Source organism: Gavia stellata, chromosome 37 (genome assembly GCF_030936135.1).
Source record: "Gavia stellata isolate bGavSte3 chromosome 37, bGavSte3.hap2, whole genome shotgun sequence".
In the NCBI taxonomy this organism is placed as follows: Eukaryota; Metazoa; Chordata; class Aves; order Gaviiformes; family Gaviidae; genus Gavia; species Gavia stellata.
The window spans coordinates 1,243,858-1,263,288 of record NC_082630.1 but is presented as its reverse complement, the minus strand read 5'-3'; the positions used below and the strand labels follow the sequence as shown (position 1 = coordinate 1,263,288).

Genomic DNA, 19,431 nt, shown 5'->3' with positions numbered 1-19,431 from the left:
TGGCTGGCACGAGCTTCCCTCTGTGAGGGGCCCTGGGGGTCCCTCAGACACGAAGAAGGTTGGGTTTGCTCGGATCCCTTCGGCGTGGCTCGGGCAAGAGGAGTCAGTAACGTCAGAGCCACTGTTCAGCAGCCAGCGCTGCCGCAGCCTCGCTTTGTCCAGGCCGCCACCTGCCCTGGCACGTCCAGATCTTTTCACAGCGCCATGTGTATGGCACTAGCCGGGGACTTAAGCGATCTGCTAAACCAATCATGGAAAAAAGGGACAAAGAAAGGGAAACGGGAATAAACCCAGATCATTTTGCCACCTCTCGGCTTTTATGGGATTGGAGGCTGACTATCAGGCACGCACGTCTGGGGGTTGCAAGGAGGCGGTGGGCCCAGGGCAGGCCGGGACAGAGAAGGCTGCAGGGCTGCGTTTGCGGAGGCATCTCCACGGTGCCATTTCTGTACGGCTCAGTCATATTCATTTCTGACTGGCGTTTTGTCTGGGCCGATCCTCCCAAGCCGCTGCCTGGATTTACAGACTGGGAGGTTAGGAAGCAAGTGCGAACGTTTTGCGAGTGCTCCCTCGCGTGGAGCTGGGCGGCGGGATGCAGCGAGCAGGCCGGGATCGGGGAAGGCTGGCTGGAGTCCTAGAGGTAACCAGCAGCCGCGCTCCTTCCCCTCAGTCCAACCGAGCCCTGCGTGCCTGTGGGGCGACAGGCAGCAGTGTCTGGATGCGGAATGAAAAGAATCCTACAGGGTTTTGTCTTCGGTCACTCGCTCCTTGGCTCACCAACAGGCCCTCGGTACAACGCGCAGCCCCTTCCCCAGAGCGAGCCGGGTTCTGGCACCCGTCAGAGGCTCCGACTTCCTCCAGACCGCTCCTTTCCGAGGTCAGGTCGGCACCAACACCAGTACAAGCACCTTCCCACGAACCGAGCGCACGTATTCAGCCCGCAGGCCGGTGCTGGCGAGGGCAACCTGTCCCACTCTGGGGGCACGCCGGTCCCCTCCGAATCCCACAGAATCACTACGGTTGGAAAAGACCTGTAAGATCATCAAGTCCAAGCTTAAACAGAAAAAACCAAACCACAACACACCAAAAACCAACCCACCCACACCACACCGCACCGTGCCCATCGAGCCACGTCCCGCAGTGCCACGTCCACACGCTCCCTGAACACCTCCAGGAAGGGGGACTCCACCACCCCCCTGGGCAGCCTCTTCCAGCGCTTCACCACGCTCTCAGGAAAGAACTTTTTCCTGATATCCAGCCTGAGCCTCCGCTGGCGCAGCTTGAGTTCTGCCGGCGCGAGGCTGAGGGCGGGCAGGGCGGCAAAGGCCTCACCCGCCTCCTCGGCCCCGCTGCCCCGCTTTCCGCGGCCTCTGGTTGCGGGCCCGCGGCAGCCCGAGGAGGCCCGAGGTTTATAATTTCCCGCGGCGGCGGCTGGGCCGGCGAGCGAGGCCTCGCGGAGGCGCGGCGCGGCCGCCCGCCGTCGCCGCCGTTCCCCGAAGCGGGGCCGCGCCGCGGCGCCGCTGAGGGAGAGCGGCCGCTCCGCCCCGCCGCCTGGCGGCCCCGGCGGCGCGCGCGGCGGCCCCGCCCCGCGCCTGCGCGCCGCGCCCCCCGCAGCCGCGCGGCCCGGCGGCGGCTGAGGCGGCGGCTGAGGGAGGCGGCGCCGCCGCGCCCGCGGCTCCATGGCGGTGGCGGTGCTGCGGCCGCTGGACGCCCCGCCGGCGGAGCTGGCGCCGGCCACCGCGCTGCTGCTGGCGCCGCCGCCGCTGTGCGCGGCGCTGCGCGGGCGCGGCGGCGGCGGCGCGCTGGTGCTGGCGGTGCGGCCGGCGGGGCGCGGCGGGGCGCAGGCCGTGCTGCTGAGCGCCGTGGCGCTGGAGGCGGGCGGCCGGCGCGGCGCGGAGCTGTGGCTGCGCGGGGCCCTGCTGCGGCGGCTGGGGCTGGCGGCCGGCCGGCGGGTGGCCGTCTGGCCGGTGCGCCGCCCGCCGGCGCTGGCCTGGGTGCTGCTGGGCGCGGCGGGGCGGCCGGCGGCCGGCGCGGTGCTGGTGCGGCGGGGCGAGGCGCTGCCGGGGCCGGGCCCGGGGCCGGGCCCGCTGGTGCTGGAGGCGCGGCCCGCGCTCCAGGGGCTGCTGGGCAGCGGCACGCGCACCGCCCTCGCCCCCCCCGCCCCGCCGCCGCCGCCGCCGCCGCCGCGCGAGCCCGCCGGCGCCCCCTGCCGGCGCCCCGCCGGCCCGCCCCTCGTCTCCCGCTTCGCCGCCGGGCGCGGGGGGGCGGCGGGGCCGCGGCTGCGGGCGGCCCCTGGCGGCGGGGCGGGCGGCGGGGCGGAGGTGTGGGTGAGCCGGCGCGGGCTGCTGGCGCTGGGCCTCTTCCAGGGGGAGTGGGTGCGCGTGGGCGCCGAGGGGGCGGACCGCCAGCACCTGGCGGCGCTGCTGGCGCGGCCGCCGCCCTGGGAGTACCCGCGGGCCGCCCGCCGCGCCCCGCCCGCCGCCCTGCTGGCCCCCGCCCTGGCCTTCAACCTGGGCTGCGACCCCGCCGCCGCCGCGCACCTCCGCCTGCGGGTGAGCCGGGGCCCGGCGCCGCCGGGGGGGCCGCTCTCACGGAGCCGCCGGCCTCACGGAGCCCCCGTTCCCCCTGCAGAGGTACGACGGAGGCGGCGCCGCCGAGGCGGGGGGCAGCCGGTCCGTGCTGTCCGTGCCCCCCTCCGCCGGGGAGCTGCAGCTGGAGGTGGTCCGCTCGCCGGCCTACAGCGCCCGGGGAGGCTACGAGGGCGTCCTCCGGCAGCACTTCGAAAGGCCCCGGTGAGGAGGCGCGCGTCCCTCGGCGGGGCGTAGCGGCTGTGGCGCCCGGACGCGGTACGCTCTCGCGACGGCCGCCGTCTGCGCCTTGGCGCGGGTGCCGAGCGGTTCTGGAAGGGCCGCTCGCAGCGGCCTCGCCTCGCGGGCGCGCTTGGCTCGCACCCAGCGCCTCTTGCCCCGTCCCGCGCAAGCCGTCTTCCGGCCTCCCTCCTCGTGATCCGCCATCCGACGCTCCCAAGCGCTGCCCGCAGGCCGCCGTTCTGGGGCGCGTCCGTAACCCCGGTTTCAGCTCTGAACGAAGTTGAGTAATGGGGAAACCGGATGCGTTGCCATCTTCTCTCACAACATCTGCCCCGAGCGCCTTCCGTTCGGCTGTCGAGGCTTTCTGTTGGAATTGTACTCGGCGGTTCCAGGGATAAGGAGGCTCTCTTGTCTGGAAGAGACGCTCTTTAATGGCATTCATCTTCTACACCATTCCCAGAAGGTTCCTCTTAGTGGTCTGGATGTGCCTGCTCGCATCCAGTGCACGCTCAAGCTTTAAGTGGCTATTCGTAGTTTTCTTTACAGGGAAGGAGGGAGTCGGTATGAGTAGCTACATTCTTTTCTGTAAAAACGCCTGCGGTACGGGGCGGGGGGGACACACGACCAGAGGGATTTACTCTCTCTCACTGGTGAAACTCCCTGTTGTTTTTTCTTTTGTAGGCTTGTCCAGGAGGGAGACATCCTGTGTGTTCCAACATTTGGATGTGCCGAGTTTTTAGAAGTAAACGCAGACAAATTCCTAAGGTGGGTGGCAACAAACTGTGGCTCTACCACGTGGGTACCGCAAGAGGAAAGATACTTTGCCACTACTGACCCTCTTGGAACAAGCCAGTTTATTCCATTCTGACCTGTCCCTGGAGTTTAGAGTCTATCCGCCCCTCATCTTAGGGGGAAGAGGGAAATGTTTTCGTAGGCTTATGGAGGGCTGCAGCTAAGAGGGAGGCCTCCCTCAGGTAGGCGTAGAGGGAAGAAAGGAAAAAGAGAGAAACTGAAGGGGAAAAACAGACTGAAGAGGAGGAGGGGGTGGCCTGAGGACAGCCAGTGCCTCATAAAGAAAGCGAAGTGGAAGTTGGGCTTGTCAAGGTGTGACAAAGTGCGAATATAAGCCCTTGCAGTTCACGTTAGAATAAACTTCTGTTTGGCCGCAAATTCTCTCTTCCTTGGTTTTGCTCACAGGGCTTCGAAACGGTTCTGTGCTAAACGAGAGAAAGTCACCTTTGTATCAGAGTAGGGGTGCTTGCAGCAGGATTTGGCTGCTGTTGATACAAACGCTTCAGCTGTGTTACTGAGGGAACTGCCGCGGGTAACCGAGGCGTGCCGTGCGAAGAATTGCCTTGAATCGTTCACGCGGGGTGTACCAGCGACGTGTTGTAACGCTGCTCACCTCCGCTGTGTATTTTAAAATTTAATAGTTTTATAGCACTACTACGATGAGTATTTTCTAGGCTCTTTCTCGGAGGGAAGCAGGGCCACAGGAGGCACAAGCCTTCCGTTTGTGGATTTATATATTAGCCCTGTGGCAAGCCAGAGAAGACAGAGTTCACGGGACCTGAAGAGCTTGGAACTGTGTTGCTGTGCAAGTGGTACAGTCATTCAGCGGGTGGAGAAAATCCTGGAGGAAACCCCTGCGGATCCCTTAATCTGTCCAGTGGGATATTAACGTAGGAAGAAGGGTTTTTCCTGCGAGGTGTCCAGGGCAGGATGCTTGTAGGGCTCTCGTGGTATTGGGGCGAGTCCTAGTCCGCAGCCCAGAGGCCTGCGCTGTAGGGTTTTATACGCTGCAGGTGAATCTCTGCGGAGTTGTAGTGAAGGAAGCGATGGCAGAAGAGAGAGTGTCTTGAGCTCTTGGATAGATGAAGCAAGGTCAGTACGGCCGTACTTGTGGACTGAAGCCACCAGCAGAAGCGGTAACCGTTGACAGTCCTGTTGGTCTGTCTGGCCAGACAGCACAGCGGGGTCCGTAAAGGATCCGTGTGGGCCCTGGGAGAGGGCGGGAGTATCTCTGCTTACCCGTGCCTTTCAGCTGTCTTGTTGAGAGCTGTTTTGTTCCTCCCTTCAAGATCTCGACTCCACAGTTCAGACTGCTTGGTTTTTTCCCTTAGGTGGCCAGAGCTTTACTTCAAAGTGAGGAAGATTTTGGGCACGGTGGAAGGCGAGCAGTCTGAGGGTTACCTGGTGGACACCCAGAACACCTCTCTCTATCTGGTAAGATGTCAGTGGAGAGCAGGGAGGGTGCGCAGGGGGTCTGAGGCTGAGGTTGCACTGTGGGTGACGAAGGTGCCTGTGGAGGCTTGTGTCTCCTGCCATTGAAAAACGGCGTTTCACGACAGACTTTGTCACTTGGTACCTGTCTTTTCCCAGGCGGTGTTCCACAGAGTGCTATTTTCCCTTCCTCACAGGTGGGTTCAACAAACAGCGCTGTCCCGTCTGCCCCAGCCTATAACAGCCACGAGTTCTGGAGCAGTTTGTCTCCTGCTGGACTTTCTGATGTGGTGAAGCAGCTCTGTGACGCTCTTCGGCCCCACCTGAACAGCCGGTGAGTTAGAATTCCTTCTAGCAAGCCCCAGGAGAGCTGGGACCCTGCTCCCCGGTCACCGAGGGAACTGCCTCTGTGTTTCAGGGCACGCGCACTGAGCGGGGCCAGCAGCGTTCTCCTCTCGGGGCCAAGCGGCAGTGGGAAACTGACGGCTGTCAGGGCAGTGTGTAGCTGCCTCAACCTCCACCTCTTCAAGGTAATTCCTCCTGCGGTCGGTTGATGGGTGGTTTTGCAACGTACAAAGGATTACGGAAAAGTTCTTTACGTTAGCCGTACCAACACCCCTGCTGCAACCGTGACACGAGCCTACCCAGAAGCTGCTCCCGTGCACGCTTGCAGACAAAAGGAGTCGCGCGTACGCTGAGCTTAGCAGCTCGCTCTGGCACGGATCATGACCGCTGGCGGGCGGAACCTCAGAGCAACCATTTGCATCAGCCTAAAGGTCTGTCTAGCCCCCTGGCCCGTGTCTGAGACTGGTCAGTAACAGATGCTCGGGAAGAGAGCGTAAGCGTGATGAGATGTTCCTCTGGCGTGTACCCTCCAGTGCTCCAGAATCGGTAATTTAGAGATCTCTTGGCCCAGGGGGTGCGTTTGTACCTTTCTCTACTGACTCTTGCTGTTATTGCTGTCCGTCTGATGTACTTTACAGATACCGCAATACCCGGTTGTATTTCAGCAGACTGTCTTCCTGTCATTTGACAGGGCGTTGAGTTGATGCTAAACCCCAGAGGGTAGCAGTAACTAAAATATACTGAGAGAAATCGGAGCGGTGATGAGGGCAGGAGTTGCCGTGGCATTGGGTATTTTCAATCGTCCACGCATAGTCTGGGCAAAAGGTGTGTTGGAAAGTGAGGCAGAGATGATGCTGAGATCGCTTCTAGCTGGGTGGGAAGCCTGGAAAAGAAATGCAGCCCTTGGTTTGGTAAGGGCATGCGTGCCGGATCTGGTTCAAAATGTCGCAGCCTGTAGAAGAGCTGCCCTGTAACTGTCTTCACGTTCACCACCCCACCCCCTTCCAAGAGCGAAAAAGCCCCCCCATCTTCCACAGCAGTGCTTGGCTTCTGACAGGGGAACACCATCAAAATGAGGTTTCTTTAGAAAGAAAGAATCGGCCAAGATAAGGAAGTGTCACGTCTGCTGGGGAGGTGAGTGAGGGACACCGCGCCACAGCACGAGGCCGCTGCGTAGGTGGTATTGGGATGGGCTTGAGGAAAGCAAACGGAAGGCAAAACAGATGAACAGCAGGGAAAGGGCAGTCGCTGAAAACAAGAGGCACTCTTCAAGGGCCCCTGGCATGGATAAAGTGCTGGTTAAAGGTGGGGAGCGGGATGGGAGGAGTTGGTGAGTCTTCACGATCGGCAGCGGAGCTCTGCAGGCGTCTGCACTGGGAGCTCAGAAATGACCTGGGGAAGGGGATGAACGGTGATGTGATGGTTTGTTGATAACCAAGTTATTAAAGGTAAGAGAAAAGGGAGGCAGACTGTCCTTAGACTAGAGGAGAGCTTTAATGAGACCAAGTGACCGAGTAGTGAAATGGCAGGTAGAGTTCACTGTAGTTGGTTTTACAGGGAAAACGATAGATTTCAAGCCGACTGTCGCCAGTATCAAGAATTTGGTTTTATGTCAATGGCTCCGTGAAAACTTGCGTTCTGTTCTCCATACATGTCAAAAATCAGATCGTATTTTAAGAAACAAACGCGAGAGTAGGTGGTGCTGCTGCTGTGCAGATCCGTGCCTTGCCACCGCTTGAATATCGTGCGCGGTTCTGGCCTCCCCATCGCAAAACCATAAAGCTGAACTGGAACAATTGAGAGGAGGACACTGGGGAAGATCGAGGGTCTAGACCGGTTTCTGTGTGGTGAACAGCTGAACAGGCTCTTCAGCTTGAAAAATAAAGAACTTAAGGAGAGTTTGATAGAGGTTTACAAGATCTTGAGTGGTCAGCAGAGAGTGGAAAGCGTTTACTTTTCTCTGCGCCAGCACGAGGCCTGGGGCTGTCAGGTGAAGTGGGTAGGAACAGGCAAGCTAAAGGAGATGGTTCTTTGTGTGGGTAAGAGTATTTGGAGGAGAAATCTACTGTTACAAAGCCACACCTGACTGGCAAAATACGTTTCGGTGGAATGGTAGGTGCCTGGAAGAGTACTGAGGGGAGAGGGTTATATGTGCTTACCCTGCTCTTACCCTTTCTTGAGCAGCCACTTGTGGTCATGCTTGGAGACAAAACAGCGGGCTAAATGGACTCTTGGTCTGAACCAAAGCAGCCATTCTTGTGTTCTTACAGCTGTGGCTGTACTGGGTGAGCTTCACGGCCAAAATGAGGTCTAGCCCCTGTCTCCGTCCAGCACTGGAGGTTCTGGGCACCAAGGCAGTCTTCTCTGACTTGTTAAAAATGCTGTTTTCCTTCTGCACCCCTCTTTTCTTCGCTCGGACAGTCTGGGTGTATCCTGCAAATGCTTTAATCTTCTTGAATCTGTAGAGTTACGTTTGCAAAAGTGAGGGGATTGGAAGTCACGTGGTGACTTTCCTAGGAGAGTTTCTGAAAGTCTGAAAGGACCTGGAAGAAGAAGAAAGATGGAAAGAAGAGAGCTGGAAGGTTCCATTTTGTGGAAGGAAAACATGGGCTTTCTCCTCTTTTGTGGGTATTTTTAGAGTCGACTCATAGAACACAAGCTAAGCGTTTTGGGTATTTGGGTTTTCTTCTTCTCTTTAGAAGCTGGGTCCTGTTAAGTTGACGTTACTCTCTTTAACTGTTCTTTTCTATCCAAGTAAAGCCGTAAGGGTGGGTCAGTGGGGGAGGTGGATACAGCCTTGGCCAGCTGCTGTGCAGCTCATCTTCTGGACATGATCCTTGGTGGTGCTGAGCTCTCACTCTTCTGCAGATGTGCCGTAGCTCTTGGGATCCAGTACAAGATTGCGGAGACTTCACGGTGCCTTTAGATCCATATATAGGATGTGTTTGGGAGCACCGTGGCACTGCCACGTCCTGGCAGGTGGCCTCGGGTCCTAGTGTGATGTGCAAGGCTACAGCTCTGGTTTTGGCCTTGTGTGCTGCTTTTAAAGACTAACACTCTTACTATTGAAGCCAGAGGTATTTGCTGTCCATCTTGCTCTCCTGTCCCAGCTTTTACACACTCCCCTCTTCTTCTCACTTACTGCAATGCTTACCTTACCATTCTACCTTCTCTTTCCTTCCTGACTGTTCTGCCTGCTCTCCTACCAGGACACAGGAATTCTTCCACACTGTAATCTCCACCACTTCACGATCAGTGGTGTCCTTTTTTTGTCCTTTCTCTCTGCCCTTCTGTACTTGCAGACAGATACTGCTGCCATTTGGCTGTGCCTGCCACAACCCTGACTCCTGGTTGTTTTTTCTATAGCAGACGGAGCACAGGAGTTCCTCTGCTCTGCGTCCCCGTCCTTACCCTTTATGTCGGCTCTTGAGGTGTTCTCCCTGCTCCAAGCTACCCTTTCCAAGGATGAGGCTGAGGGAATCCCAGAGATGGTTTGGCTCTCTCTGCACGACCCCGCAGCACCAGGAGGCAGCACTGCCTGTTTCCAGCAGCGTTCAGGCTGCTGTTCAAGGCTCACCTCTCCCTTTCGGGTTACTTCATCAACTGTTTGCTTTGTAAACAGTGTCTGGGCCTCTAGCCACCTCTAACTTTTTTTTTTTCTCCCCCCTTACCTTCTACCTTCCTCTTGCACTTTGAGCCTGTGCGGCACTGGGTTGAACGGTTTCCTGAGCCTCCTCCGCCGCTCTTTGCACTGTCCCTCTGAGACACCTTGTTCTCCCTGTCTTGGCCTCTTCCACGGCTGTCCCATCCCTTCCAGCTCAGGTGGCTGAGCCGTGACATCCACTGTATTGACTTCTCCGGTCCCTTGGCCTCACCTTTTTCAGACAAGACCTTCCTGCCCCCTCACCTCCTGCAGAGAAGCAAGAAACAGCCATTTTTTCCGTGCCAGAGAGTCCTGAATGTGTCTGTTTTGAATGTGTCCTGAACGTGTCTCTGGGAAACATCCACTTAGATCTCCTTTCAGCTGCGAATTGCCCGTGGAAAGCTTTGTGGAAGCGACTGTTGTCCTGGGTCCCCCAGCTTGGCGGTGGGACATGCAGTCCGTGTTGCAACCGCCGCAGACCGTGTGTTGTGTGGTCTGTCTCGCAGGTTGATTGCGTTAGTTTGTGCAGTGACACCAGCGGAGCCACAGAGGAGAAAGTACAGATGGCCTTCGCCCAGGCCCAGCAGTATCATCCGTGTGTGCTCCTGCTGAAAGACATCGAGGTGCTTGGCAGAGAGCGGGACAGGCTGGGAGAGGACGCCAGGGTCATCGCCACGCTGAGACAGCTGCTCCTGGACAGAGACCCAGCGCTGAGGTAGGGACCCCGCACGTTTGCTGTGAGCATCTGAGGTGATTGTTTGCCTCTGCCATTCCTAGGGCAGCAGTCACCGTTACATCAAGGTGACTGATTGCTGACGTCCCCTGTTGTATTTTTAATCCAGTGGAGTCTTTCCCAGACTTGCTGTGTTTACTTCAGAGGGCCCTTGTTCTTCCAGCTCAGCGGCAGAGGGAATCGGGAAGCTTTGTTGTCAGAAGCTGGTTTCTGAGTTGTTCCGATGAGCAAACCTGGCGTGTTCGCTGTGAGGCGTGCCGGGGGTCACAGGGACCCCGGCAGGGAGCTGGGCCCTGGGAGAATCTTGAGGCTAATGACATGTACCAGGGTGCAGGGAGGGAGACATCGAGTGAAGAAATCAGATGTCACTTGAAGGGCCTTGGCTTGGAGACAGAGCTCACAAAGCAGTTCGAGGGCAAGCTGGAGGAGAGTAGCTGCAAGACGCCTTGGCCAGTACGTGCGCAGTCCTCGGAGGAAAGCCTCGCCATTGGGGAGCGACTTGGCATACGTGATGGCAATGTAAGAGCAGATAGCAGAGCTGAGACCGTGCGCTGTCCCCCTTTTCTCCACAGCCACCCTGTCTTGGTGATCGGCACAACCTGCAAGTCCCAGGATGTTCCTACAGACGTGCAGACCGCTTTCCTTCATGAGGTGAAAATCGAAGCCCCTTCAGAAGAGCAGAGGAGGTCGATGCTGAGCACGCTGACTGCCAGTCTGCCTCTGGGCAAAGAAGTGAGCCTATCCAAGCTGGCCCGCAGGACTGCGGTGAGGGAAACCACAGCGGCATGTGGAGATGGGCAGGCCGGGCGTGCTGGGCCAACCTCCCCAACCTAGCCGTGGAGAAAGGGGGCAATTCCCACAGCCCGGTCAGCTTCAGAGGTTAACCCTGGTCCTCAGACACCAGCTTTAACTGCAGATTTGTAGTGCCTAAGGACTGCACACCTTTTGCAGAGGTGTTGGCTGATGCTCGGCTCTGCTAGAAGGCAGAGCCAATAGAGAGGGGGGCGGAAAAAGGAAGCTAGAGCCTTGAACCAGGGCACAGAAACTCAAAGAACAGCTCTGCAAGGAATTTTTCCCCGTACGCCTTTTATGGCCTAGCTGGAGCTGTGGTCAAGGACTGAACTTGATGCTGTTTGTTTCCGCCTTCACAGGGTTTTGTGCTGGGCGATCTCTGTGCCTTGTTGTCCCACAGCAGCCGGGCTGCTTGTACCCGCATCCAGGCCTTGAGGTAGCGCAGGCAACGGGGCAGGGCGGGTGCTGCAGCCAGCCCAATAATGCCAGGAGCGGGGCAGAGCCTGAATCCTTCCTTTCTCTTTCCTCGCCAGTTTTCCGGGTGGACTGAGCGAGGAAGTGGAGAGAGATTTTTGCACTGCTGGCTTCCCAGTGCTTGAGGAGGATTTTAGTGTTGCGCTGGACCAGCTGCAGGACGCCCATTCGCAGGCAGCGGGAGCCCCGAAGGTAGGGTGCTGGGGCAGGGGAGGGGGGCTTGGTTCTCCAGAGCCGCATGGCTCGAGATGCCTCTTGCAGACCTCGCCAGACGGGGCTGTGCTCCGGCAGGTCGCTTCCTGCTGTGTCCTTCCACGGATCTCCCCAGCCTTGGGTGGGAAACACTCCCACTGTGGGCTTTCCCCCACTAGCGCTTTTCGCCCTCTTGGCTTTGAATTTGGTTGGGGAAGCCCTTGCCGCTCTAACTGGAGACCGCTCAGTTGGCTCATGCCGTGGAGGTGCCAGCTGTGTAGCTCAGCCTGTCGAGAGGCAAAGGCAACCGCAGGCTGGCTGCCTCCCTGAGGCCTCTCCAGCCAGCTGGTGTGTGGGAACAGAGAGGCTGGGGCACGAGCTGGCGAGGGAGTTTCTCCACGTGTGTGAGAAGCCTTGTACTTGATCCCCGGCCTTGGGCGCTGCTCGAGCTGGCACGGGCTTTTCTGATCGCCAGGCAGTTTGGGGGTTCTTCAGGGAAAGGGACGTGGGGTGTCAGAGAGAGCCAGCAGCGTCAGCTTCTCGGGAGGGGCGTGATCTGCCTCTGGCAGCTCAGCACCCAGGCAAGCAGCATTTGGGGTGACTGTTTTTGCTGGGTAACGTGGTGTTAGGGCCAAGCGAAGTGATCGAAGCCTCTTCTCCACGCCCTCAAGTGCGAATGACTGAGCTCAGCACGGGACAGGAGACGCTGGCCTCGGAGCAGTTACTCTGGCGCCTTCCCCAACCGCCCAGTTGCAGTCCTGCCCTAGCAGGATGGCACCTTGCTGGTGTCATCATCCAGGACCCACTCCGGGACTTAGTTCATGAATTTACTAGAGACTGGAATGAGCTCCGCTTTGAGGTGTGTTTGCCAAGTTTGCTGTAAGACAAATAATAACCACAGGGCATGCTCAGCAGCGAGCTGTGTGAATGGGAGCTCATTTTGTTTGTACTTTACAATCCTTTATCAATTTCTTAGCAATTGGCCGCGGTTCAGAAAGCCCATTAGCAGACCTGGATACTCTCAACATACATAACTTTCAATTCCCTACTTGCGTTTTCTGGTTAGTCACACATTTGTTTGCAGTTACAGCTTGAGCCTCCTAGAGAGAACTGATTTCAAACCTCCAGTTGCTAGCAGCGTCTGCAACGTGTCCTAGACTTACGATGTTCTCCCCTGAAAACAACCTTGCTGCAGTTTTCCAGCTCCCTTGCTGATGTCTGTAGAGCTTCTTCTATCGAGGCAGGATAAGCAAGAGCGCAGGGGAGAGGGCAGCTCTTTCGTTCATCGGCCCTGAAGAAGGAGGGCCTGTGACCTTTTGCTTTAAAAGATTTTTTTTTTTTTTTTTTTCCCTGGAAATCCTTATCTTGTCTGACCTGATTTTCCCGGTGGACTTGCTGGACAGCTGGAGAAATAGCGTGAGATAACATCATCTCGAGTAGCGAAGGAAGGAGAGCCAAATTGGCTGAGGGGGAAAGAATTTTGCTGTAGCCTATTTTTAAACTCCCCGTTTGCGCTGGCACCTGCTCCCCACCCAGCCAGCAGCTGGGGGGAAGCGTTCTGGGGCTTTGCTTTCTCTGCATGCTCTGACTCTGAGGAGGATCTGTCATGCAAACTGTGGCATTCCTGCTATTTCTGAAGCTGTGAGCAGAGCAGCAGCGTCCTCTGAGATAGTTTTGCTCAGCATAAAAATAACGAAAGTGGCATGGCTCACCCCTCTCAAGTTTGCTGTCTGTCCTCTCTTCGCAATGATCCCTTGCGTGTTTGCAGTTGAGCCCATCCCTGTCTATTTCTTGTAAGCAGCCAGGGGCTTTGTTCTTGCATCCCCCCTTTCAAAAGTAGTTTTCTGTGCAGTGTCCTCCAGGATGTCTGTCTTTCACATCCTCCTTCAGATGACAGAGGTCCGAGTAGCCCAGGTTTTGTTGCTCTGGTGTGAAGCCCTTGCACAGTCTCACCACCCCTGGGGACAAGGTGCCCTGAACACAGGTAGCTTGTAATTGCTAGGTCTGGGGTTTTTTTTTTTCTCTCTCTTATTTTTACCTTCCCTCATCTATCCCGAGTGCTGTCTGCAGCAGGTCTGTGTCCCCACAAAGCTGCAGGCAACCCTGGCAGATACTTCCCCCGGGGTGTTTTTGCTGACAGGTGATACGAGGTGCAACGGAAGATGGGGGACGAGGCAGCGTGCTGTGAGCCCGGCTTGCTTGGCGCCACGTGCAGTTTGTTTTCCCCGTTGCAAAGCTCAGGAGGGCTGAAACGTGGACGCTGGGGGATCCCGCAGCAGAGGTGTCTGGGCGGTGCGGTGCAGGGCCAGGCACAGCTGACGGCACAAGGGGATGATGACTGGTACCCCACGGGAGCAAGAGCTGCCCAGGCCTGCTCGGGGCTCGGGAAGAAGTGCTGACAGGGACTCTCCCTCTCTTGGCAGATCCCCTCTGTGTCCTGGCAGGATGTTGGTGGGCTCCAGGAGGTGAAGAAGGAGATCCTGGACACTATCCAGTTGCCCCTGGAGCACCCGGAGCTGCTGTCACTGGGTCTGTGCCGCTCTGGTCTGCTGCTGTACGGGCCTCCAGGGACAGGGAAGACCTTGCTGGCAAAAGCTGTTGCAACCACGTGCGCCATGACGTTCCTTAGGTGAAAAGTGGGGGGCCACGCAATGGGGCTGACTTTCTCTTGGCTGGGGATGGGCATGCACTAACTGGCTCCCTCTTCTCCTGCCCCACAGCGTGAAAGGGCCAGAGCTCATCAACATGTACGTTGGGCAAAGCGAGGAGAACGTGCGTAATGGTGAGCAGATGCATCCTGCTCCTGCATGTGGGAAGATGGGGCTTTTCTGTGGTGCTGGAGGGAAGGAGGTAGTGCTTAAACCCCTCTTCCCAGCTCCCACCCACAGCTGCCAGCAAGGGCACGAACCAGCTGTCTCCCACACCCCGTCTGTTCCTTGCCTCGCTGCAGCTTCCCCTCCTGCTCTCTCTGCTCCTGTCGCTCTTGTCCCTGGTGTTCCTGATGGGACAGCAGTCCCTCAGAGACGCAGCTGAGCTGTGTCCCATCGTGCTGGGTGCTGCCCGTCCCCACTCCCACTGAGCCCCTCAGGCAGGAGCCGTTGGTGGTGGCGAGGTAGCTGGTGGCTGGTTTCCATCCGCAGCTCTTCTGTGCTGGTGACGCAGCAGGTCCTGTTGCTGTTGACTGCTCCTCCAGGTCTTTCTCACCTGTTGTGCTGTCTCCTCCCAGTGTTTGCCAGAGCCAGGGCAGCTGCTCCCTGCATTATCTTCTTCGACGAGCTGGATTCCCTGGCCCCCAGTCGTGGCCGGAGTGGAGATTCAGGGGGCGTCATGGACAGGTGAGTGCGCATCATGCCTCCTTGGGAGCGCGGCGTACCTGCCTCAGCAGGGGGGATGCGCAGGATCGGCCTGCGAGGCAGAGTCCATCCCTACTCTCTTCCTCTACTTTTTCCCTCCCTGCTCCCTTCAGCACCTCTGCATGGCCTGTCTCTTCTCTCCGGACATTAGTACTGCTGTTTGCATTGCCGCAGATTCCCGATTGCCCACGCTTGTTGTGCAAACATTTGGTTAAGACAGACTCTCCTCCAGCTGCTTCCGTGGCTGCCAGCTGCTCCCTTTGGCCTCTCCAAGGTCATCCTTCACACCCATGCCGTGCTCTCCTCCTATTAGCTGCTGTTTTTCCCTGCGGTGGGAAACCTTTCAGCTGCCTCTGGCAGAAGCGAAGTATGTACAGCTTGTAGATACCCAGAAACAGGGGTGTTTCCCCCAGACCTCGTCTGCTGAGCTGACAGTCCCCATCCGGTCTTCCCTCTCCATCCACGAGGGGTTCTGCAGAGTTTTCCGGTGACACCGTGTGCCCCCGGCATCCGTCTTCACGCACACGTACCAGCAGCTCTGGAAGGGGCTGGGTATGGTGCGCATCGATCGCCTCCGGTGATCCCAGAACCCGGTGGAGATACTCCAGGAGGTCTGTGCAGCACCGAAGTACTGTGCTGCCAGACCAGCTTAAGCCCCGTGGCCGCAGAACTTGATCTGCAACGTTAGTCGTTTACCACCCTGAGGACTGGTTGGCAGCGTCCCTGGCCTGCCAGGCTGTCCCCGGCATGGACTGACAGCGTGCTCTTGCAGCTGAACTTGCCGGGCAGTAGCACGTAGCGGGGAGAGTTAGGATCAGCCAGCACATCCGCGTGGGGAACCTGAGCCATAGCCATGCGTGCCTGCCTACATTTGGTCTGTGTTGCCAGTGCCTGATGGCAAGTATAAGCACGCGTGGCCGTCCTGGAAGGGTTCAGAGTCAAGCACAGGCCTGAAGGGCTGTCTTGGTGCCAGGGGTTTGCACTCGCTTTGCAATGAACCCGCACGCTCACTGGCCTCACTCGGAGGAGTCTCGATGGCTGTGTCAGGGCTCCTCAGAGAAGAGAAATACGAGCTCAAGTCTGCGACATAGACCCGTCAGTGGCCTTGCTCATTCCTCTTTTTGTTTGGGGGTTGAGGGTGACAGCGGGTGACTCGCCAAGGCCTAGTTGTGAGCGTCCTGTCTTGCTCCCCGCAGAGTTGTCTCGCAGCTCCTGGCTGAGCTTGATGGCCTTCATTCTACCAGAGAGGTGTTTGTCATTGGAGCTACGAACAGGCCTGACCTCCTGGACCCGGCTCTGCTCCGGCCGGGCAGGTATGTCACATCCTACCCTGCCCCGCTCCAGCGTAGTTCCCTGGAGCTCCTCAGGCGGTGATGAGCTGGACTGTGTCCCCACCACGTTCCCTCTGCAGAGACTCTTCCGAAAGCCCCCCAGCCCTGGCTTGCGGGTGAGGTAGGAAGCCAAGAGGAGGCCAGTGCCTATGGCTGTAGCAGCAGCAGAGGATACCACTGCTTGTGACCCCCCGCCACTCTGGTCGTTGCCCCAGCAGCAGAGCAGGGCAATAAGGGACCTGCCGCGGTACCAAACTGTCGGGAGGCGTTGGTCCCCAGGGCCTGTTTGCAGAGCTGCCCCCCAGCCTGTCCTCGTGCCTGCGGCTCGCCCCTCCTGGGGCAGGGCTTTGTATCCGCTGGTGTTGGACTGCCCGTGGCTCCTGTCTGCCCGTTTCTCCAGCCTGCCCCGGTCCCTCCGCAGAGCAGCCCTGCCCTCCAGCGCACCGACTGCTCCCCCCTCAAGCCTTGTATCGTCCACGGACTTGGCAGCAGAAGGAGCTGCCCCAGGGCCGCCCTTCGGTTTCCGGTGCGCAGGGCTGAGCACCAGTGGCAGGTTTGTCTTGGCCTGATCTCGGCTGTCCCTTCTCTCCGCTGACAGGTTTGACAAGCTGGTCTACGTGGGCATAAACGAAGACCGGGAGTCGCAGCTGCAGGTGCTGAGCGCCGTCACCAGGAAGTGAGTGACCCTGTGCTCTCGCAGCAGCCTTCCACCACCCTCCGATAGCTCGCGGCCTTCCTGGGGTTGGCGCGTGGCGTGCTCCAGCTTGGCTTCATGAATGAGCCCTGGGGAGCACCCACAGCCAGCAGGTAGGGGAAGAGGATGGGGCAACTTCCAGAAGCAGAGCTGGGGCTGGTTTTCCGACAAGACGGGAGCAGCTCAGCCGGCTGTCCAGGTGGAGGGGTTGGTAGAGTTCTGCAGTCACCGTGCCCACATGCTCTTCTTGAGGAGCTCAGCCAGATCCTCACAGGGTGACGGGACTGCAGCGCACCAACGTGGCAGGGGAAGCTCCCACTCGCTTCCTGCAAGGGTTCCCCTGGCACATCTGCTGTTCCCAGGTGAGGCAGCTCCGTTTATCTCACTGCCTCTCCTTCTGCCATGCTGAAGGGTGTCCAGCCTGTGCTCTGTGTGTGTTTCTGAACACGGGTTGTGTGGGATCACCGAGCAACAGGGCTTGGCTGCTTCCCCAGCTGCTCCGAGCTCCTGAGAGCCTCTCTGGAGGGAGAAAAGCAAGCCCGGCCACTCAGGTCTAGAGGTACCACCCGCCACAGCTGGGCGAGCAGCTGTGAATCTGCCTCTACAGGGGCTTTCTGTCATGGGTAGCTCTGATCGCTGCTGCCTGTGAGGATAAGCTAGCAGGAGAGGCGAGAGCGTGGGCTGGCTGTGAGCATCTTTTCACGGCATGTGGCTTGGCAGTCATGCCCTCCAGCGCCCTGCTGCTGTTGGTGCTGAAGGAGGCTCGCTGTCTGCAGCCTGGCTCTGTCGGGATGGTTTGGTGTTACAGTGGTTTGTACTGCCTGTAATTAAACATGTTCTTATCCGGCCCTGGCTGTAGGCTGTTCCCAGGCATGTGGAACACTTAATTTCTCTGAGTGAGAACCCAAAGTTGCCTTTGATCCTACTTAGCAGGAGAGAGGACCTTGCTGTGGGGATGTTTCAAAGAGAAGTGACTGCGTTGAAAAAAACAAACCAACCCACCCCTTTGATTTTTTTGCAGCGTGCGGAGTACAGTCCAGAGTGGCTGAACATGGGGCCTCCGGTTCCCCCTGCCCAGTCACGCTGCCTGCCCCGTCTCTCCTGGTCTGGTTTTTTTTCTGTGGCTTTTACACCTGCAGTTTTCTCCCTTGGCAGGTTTCAACTGGATCCTTCTGTGAATCTCGCCGCCGTCCTAGAAAAATGCCCGGCTCAGCTGACAGGAGCAGATATCTACGCCCTGTGCTCGGACGCCATGATGTGCGCTGTCAAACGCAAGGTGGAATGGATCGAGGAAGGTAAGAGCCCGGCCCCGACCTGTCCCACGTGTTGGGGCGGCCCAGCACAGGGGCAGAGAGGAGAGTTACCACTACCGGTAACTGGGCTTTGTGAGAAGAGCCTCGCCGGCTTTGGGTTGCCGGCAGGCAGGCAGTCTCTGCAGATGTGATCGTCTTCACCTCCAGTGCTTGGCCCCAGGCAGAAGGAGAGAGACAGACACGGGTTTTCCTTCCAGTCTCTGGTGGCTGGAGAGGGGGCTGTTGGCTCTTGCCAGCCGTCCCTCCGCTCGGCTCTCAGCCTTTTCCTGTTCTGTCATGCAGGGCTGGATACGGAGAGCTCTGCTCTGATCCTGACCATGGAGGACTTCCTGCAGGCTGCTGCGAGGCTGCAGCCATCGGTCTCTGAGCAGGAGCTGCTCAGGTATAGACTCATCCAGCAGAAGTTTGCTGCCTGTTAATGCTCAGCAGAGCTGGGACTGGAGGAGTGATGGGGACGGGGTGCTACAGGGGGGTGAGAGAACGGGCACAAACAGGCACCCTCTGCCCTTCTCTGATGTCTCCTGGGCCCCCTTCTTTTGAGCTGGGGTGAAAAAGTGGCTGTGCCATTTCTTGAGCCAAAGCCTGGTGGAAGCGCTGCCCTGCTCGGCCAAGCTGGTGGGGGGCTCTGTAACGGTCCCTCACATCTCGGGGAGCGCTGCGTGGCTGCCGGGAGCATACCGGGGTGACTTCCCCACGGGGAGGAAGCCGAGTCTCATGGTTGTGGGCAACGCAGGAGTGTCTCCACGGGTGACAGAGCATTGGTGGGGGAGGAAGACCCAAACCTCACCCCGTTTGGCAGCAAGAGAGGGGCTGGAGGCAGTTGCGTGTTGGGGCGTCAGCCCCCAGTGAGGGGTGCTGGCCAGAGGGCGGCGGGACACGGGGCGCTGCTGCTGCAGCTGGCCTGGGCTCGACATGGCCTTTCTGAGTAAATACAGGTTTTTGGCCCTGGGTATTCACTGCCTGGCCTCAGGTCTTTGCTTGCTGATGGCGTCTGTGGGGTCCGGAAGGATCCTGCGAGCCCCTGGGGCGTGCTGGGTGTTGTTGAGAAACTGGTGTCCTGCAGGGAGATGGGGGTAGCACACCCCCAAACAGGGCTGGGGCCACCCTCGTCCGGCAAAGGTTGCCAGCTGGAACCCATGGCGGATGAGGAGAGGGAGAGGGAGTGGGGTTTGCTCGGCTGGGAGCTGAGCTGCCTCTGTAGAGGGAGCCCAGTTCTTACTGGAGGCGGTGGGTGACAGGACGAGAGTCAACGGGGGCAAGTGGCAGCAAGGGAAACTCCCACTGGATACTAGGAAAGACTTGTCCCAGGGAGAGGGAGGGCTCCAGCCTTGGAAATGCTCAACGCTTGGCTGGAGCGGCCCAGAGCTGCTCTGTCTGTGCGAAGTGCTGAGCACGTGTTGGCCCAGACCCCCTGAAGTCCTCTCTCGCCTCCCTCTGCAGCCTCACGGCAGCTGCTGGCACACGCGCCTGTGCCCCACTTCCCGGCCTTTGCCAAGGATGCCAAATAAATCCCCGCTTGAGCCGCGTG

At 58.6% G+C, this 19,431-nt stretch overlaps 1 protein-coding gene across 1 annotated transcript; it reads left to right on the top strand.

Moving 5' to 3' along the window:
• Positions 1-1,679: 1,679 nt before the first annotated feature.
• On the top strand, positions 1,680-18,833 carry PEX6 (peroxisomal biogenesis factor 6). The gene is made up of 17 exons (XM_059832942.1): positions 1,680-2,552; positions 2,632-2,792; positions 3,492-3,575; positions 4,934-5,036; positions 5,231-5,367; positions 5,452-5,563; positions 9,528-9,736; positions 10,327-10,519; positions 10,906-10,982; positions 11,080-11,212; positions 13,636-13,841; positions 13,933-13,994; positions 14,439-14,547; positions 15,762-15,878; positions 16,495-16,572; positions 17,746-17,885; positions 18,186-18,833. Exons 1-17 carry the CDS (start codon positions 1,680-1,682, stop codon positions 18,320-18,322), a joined length of 2,931 nt encoding a protein of 976 aa, XP_059688925.1. The 3' UTR covers positions 18,323-18,833.
• Positions 18,834-19,431: the final 598 nt, after the last annotated feature.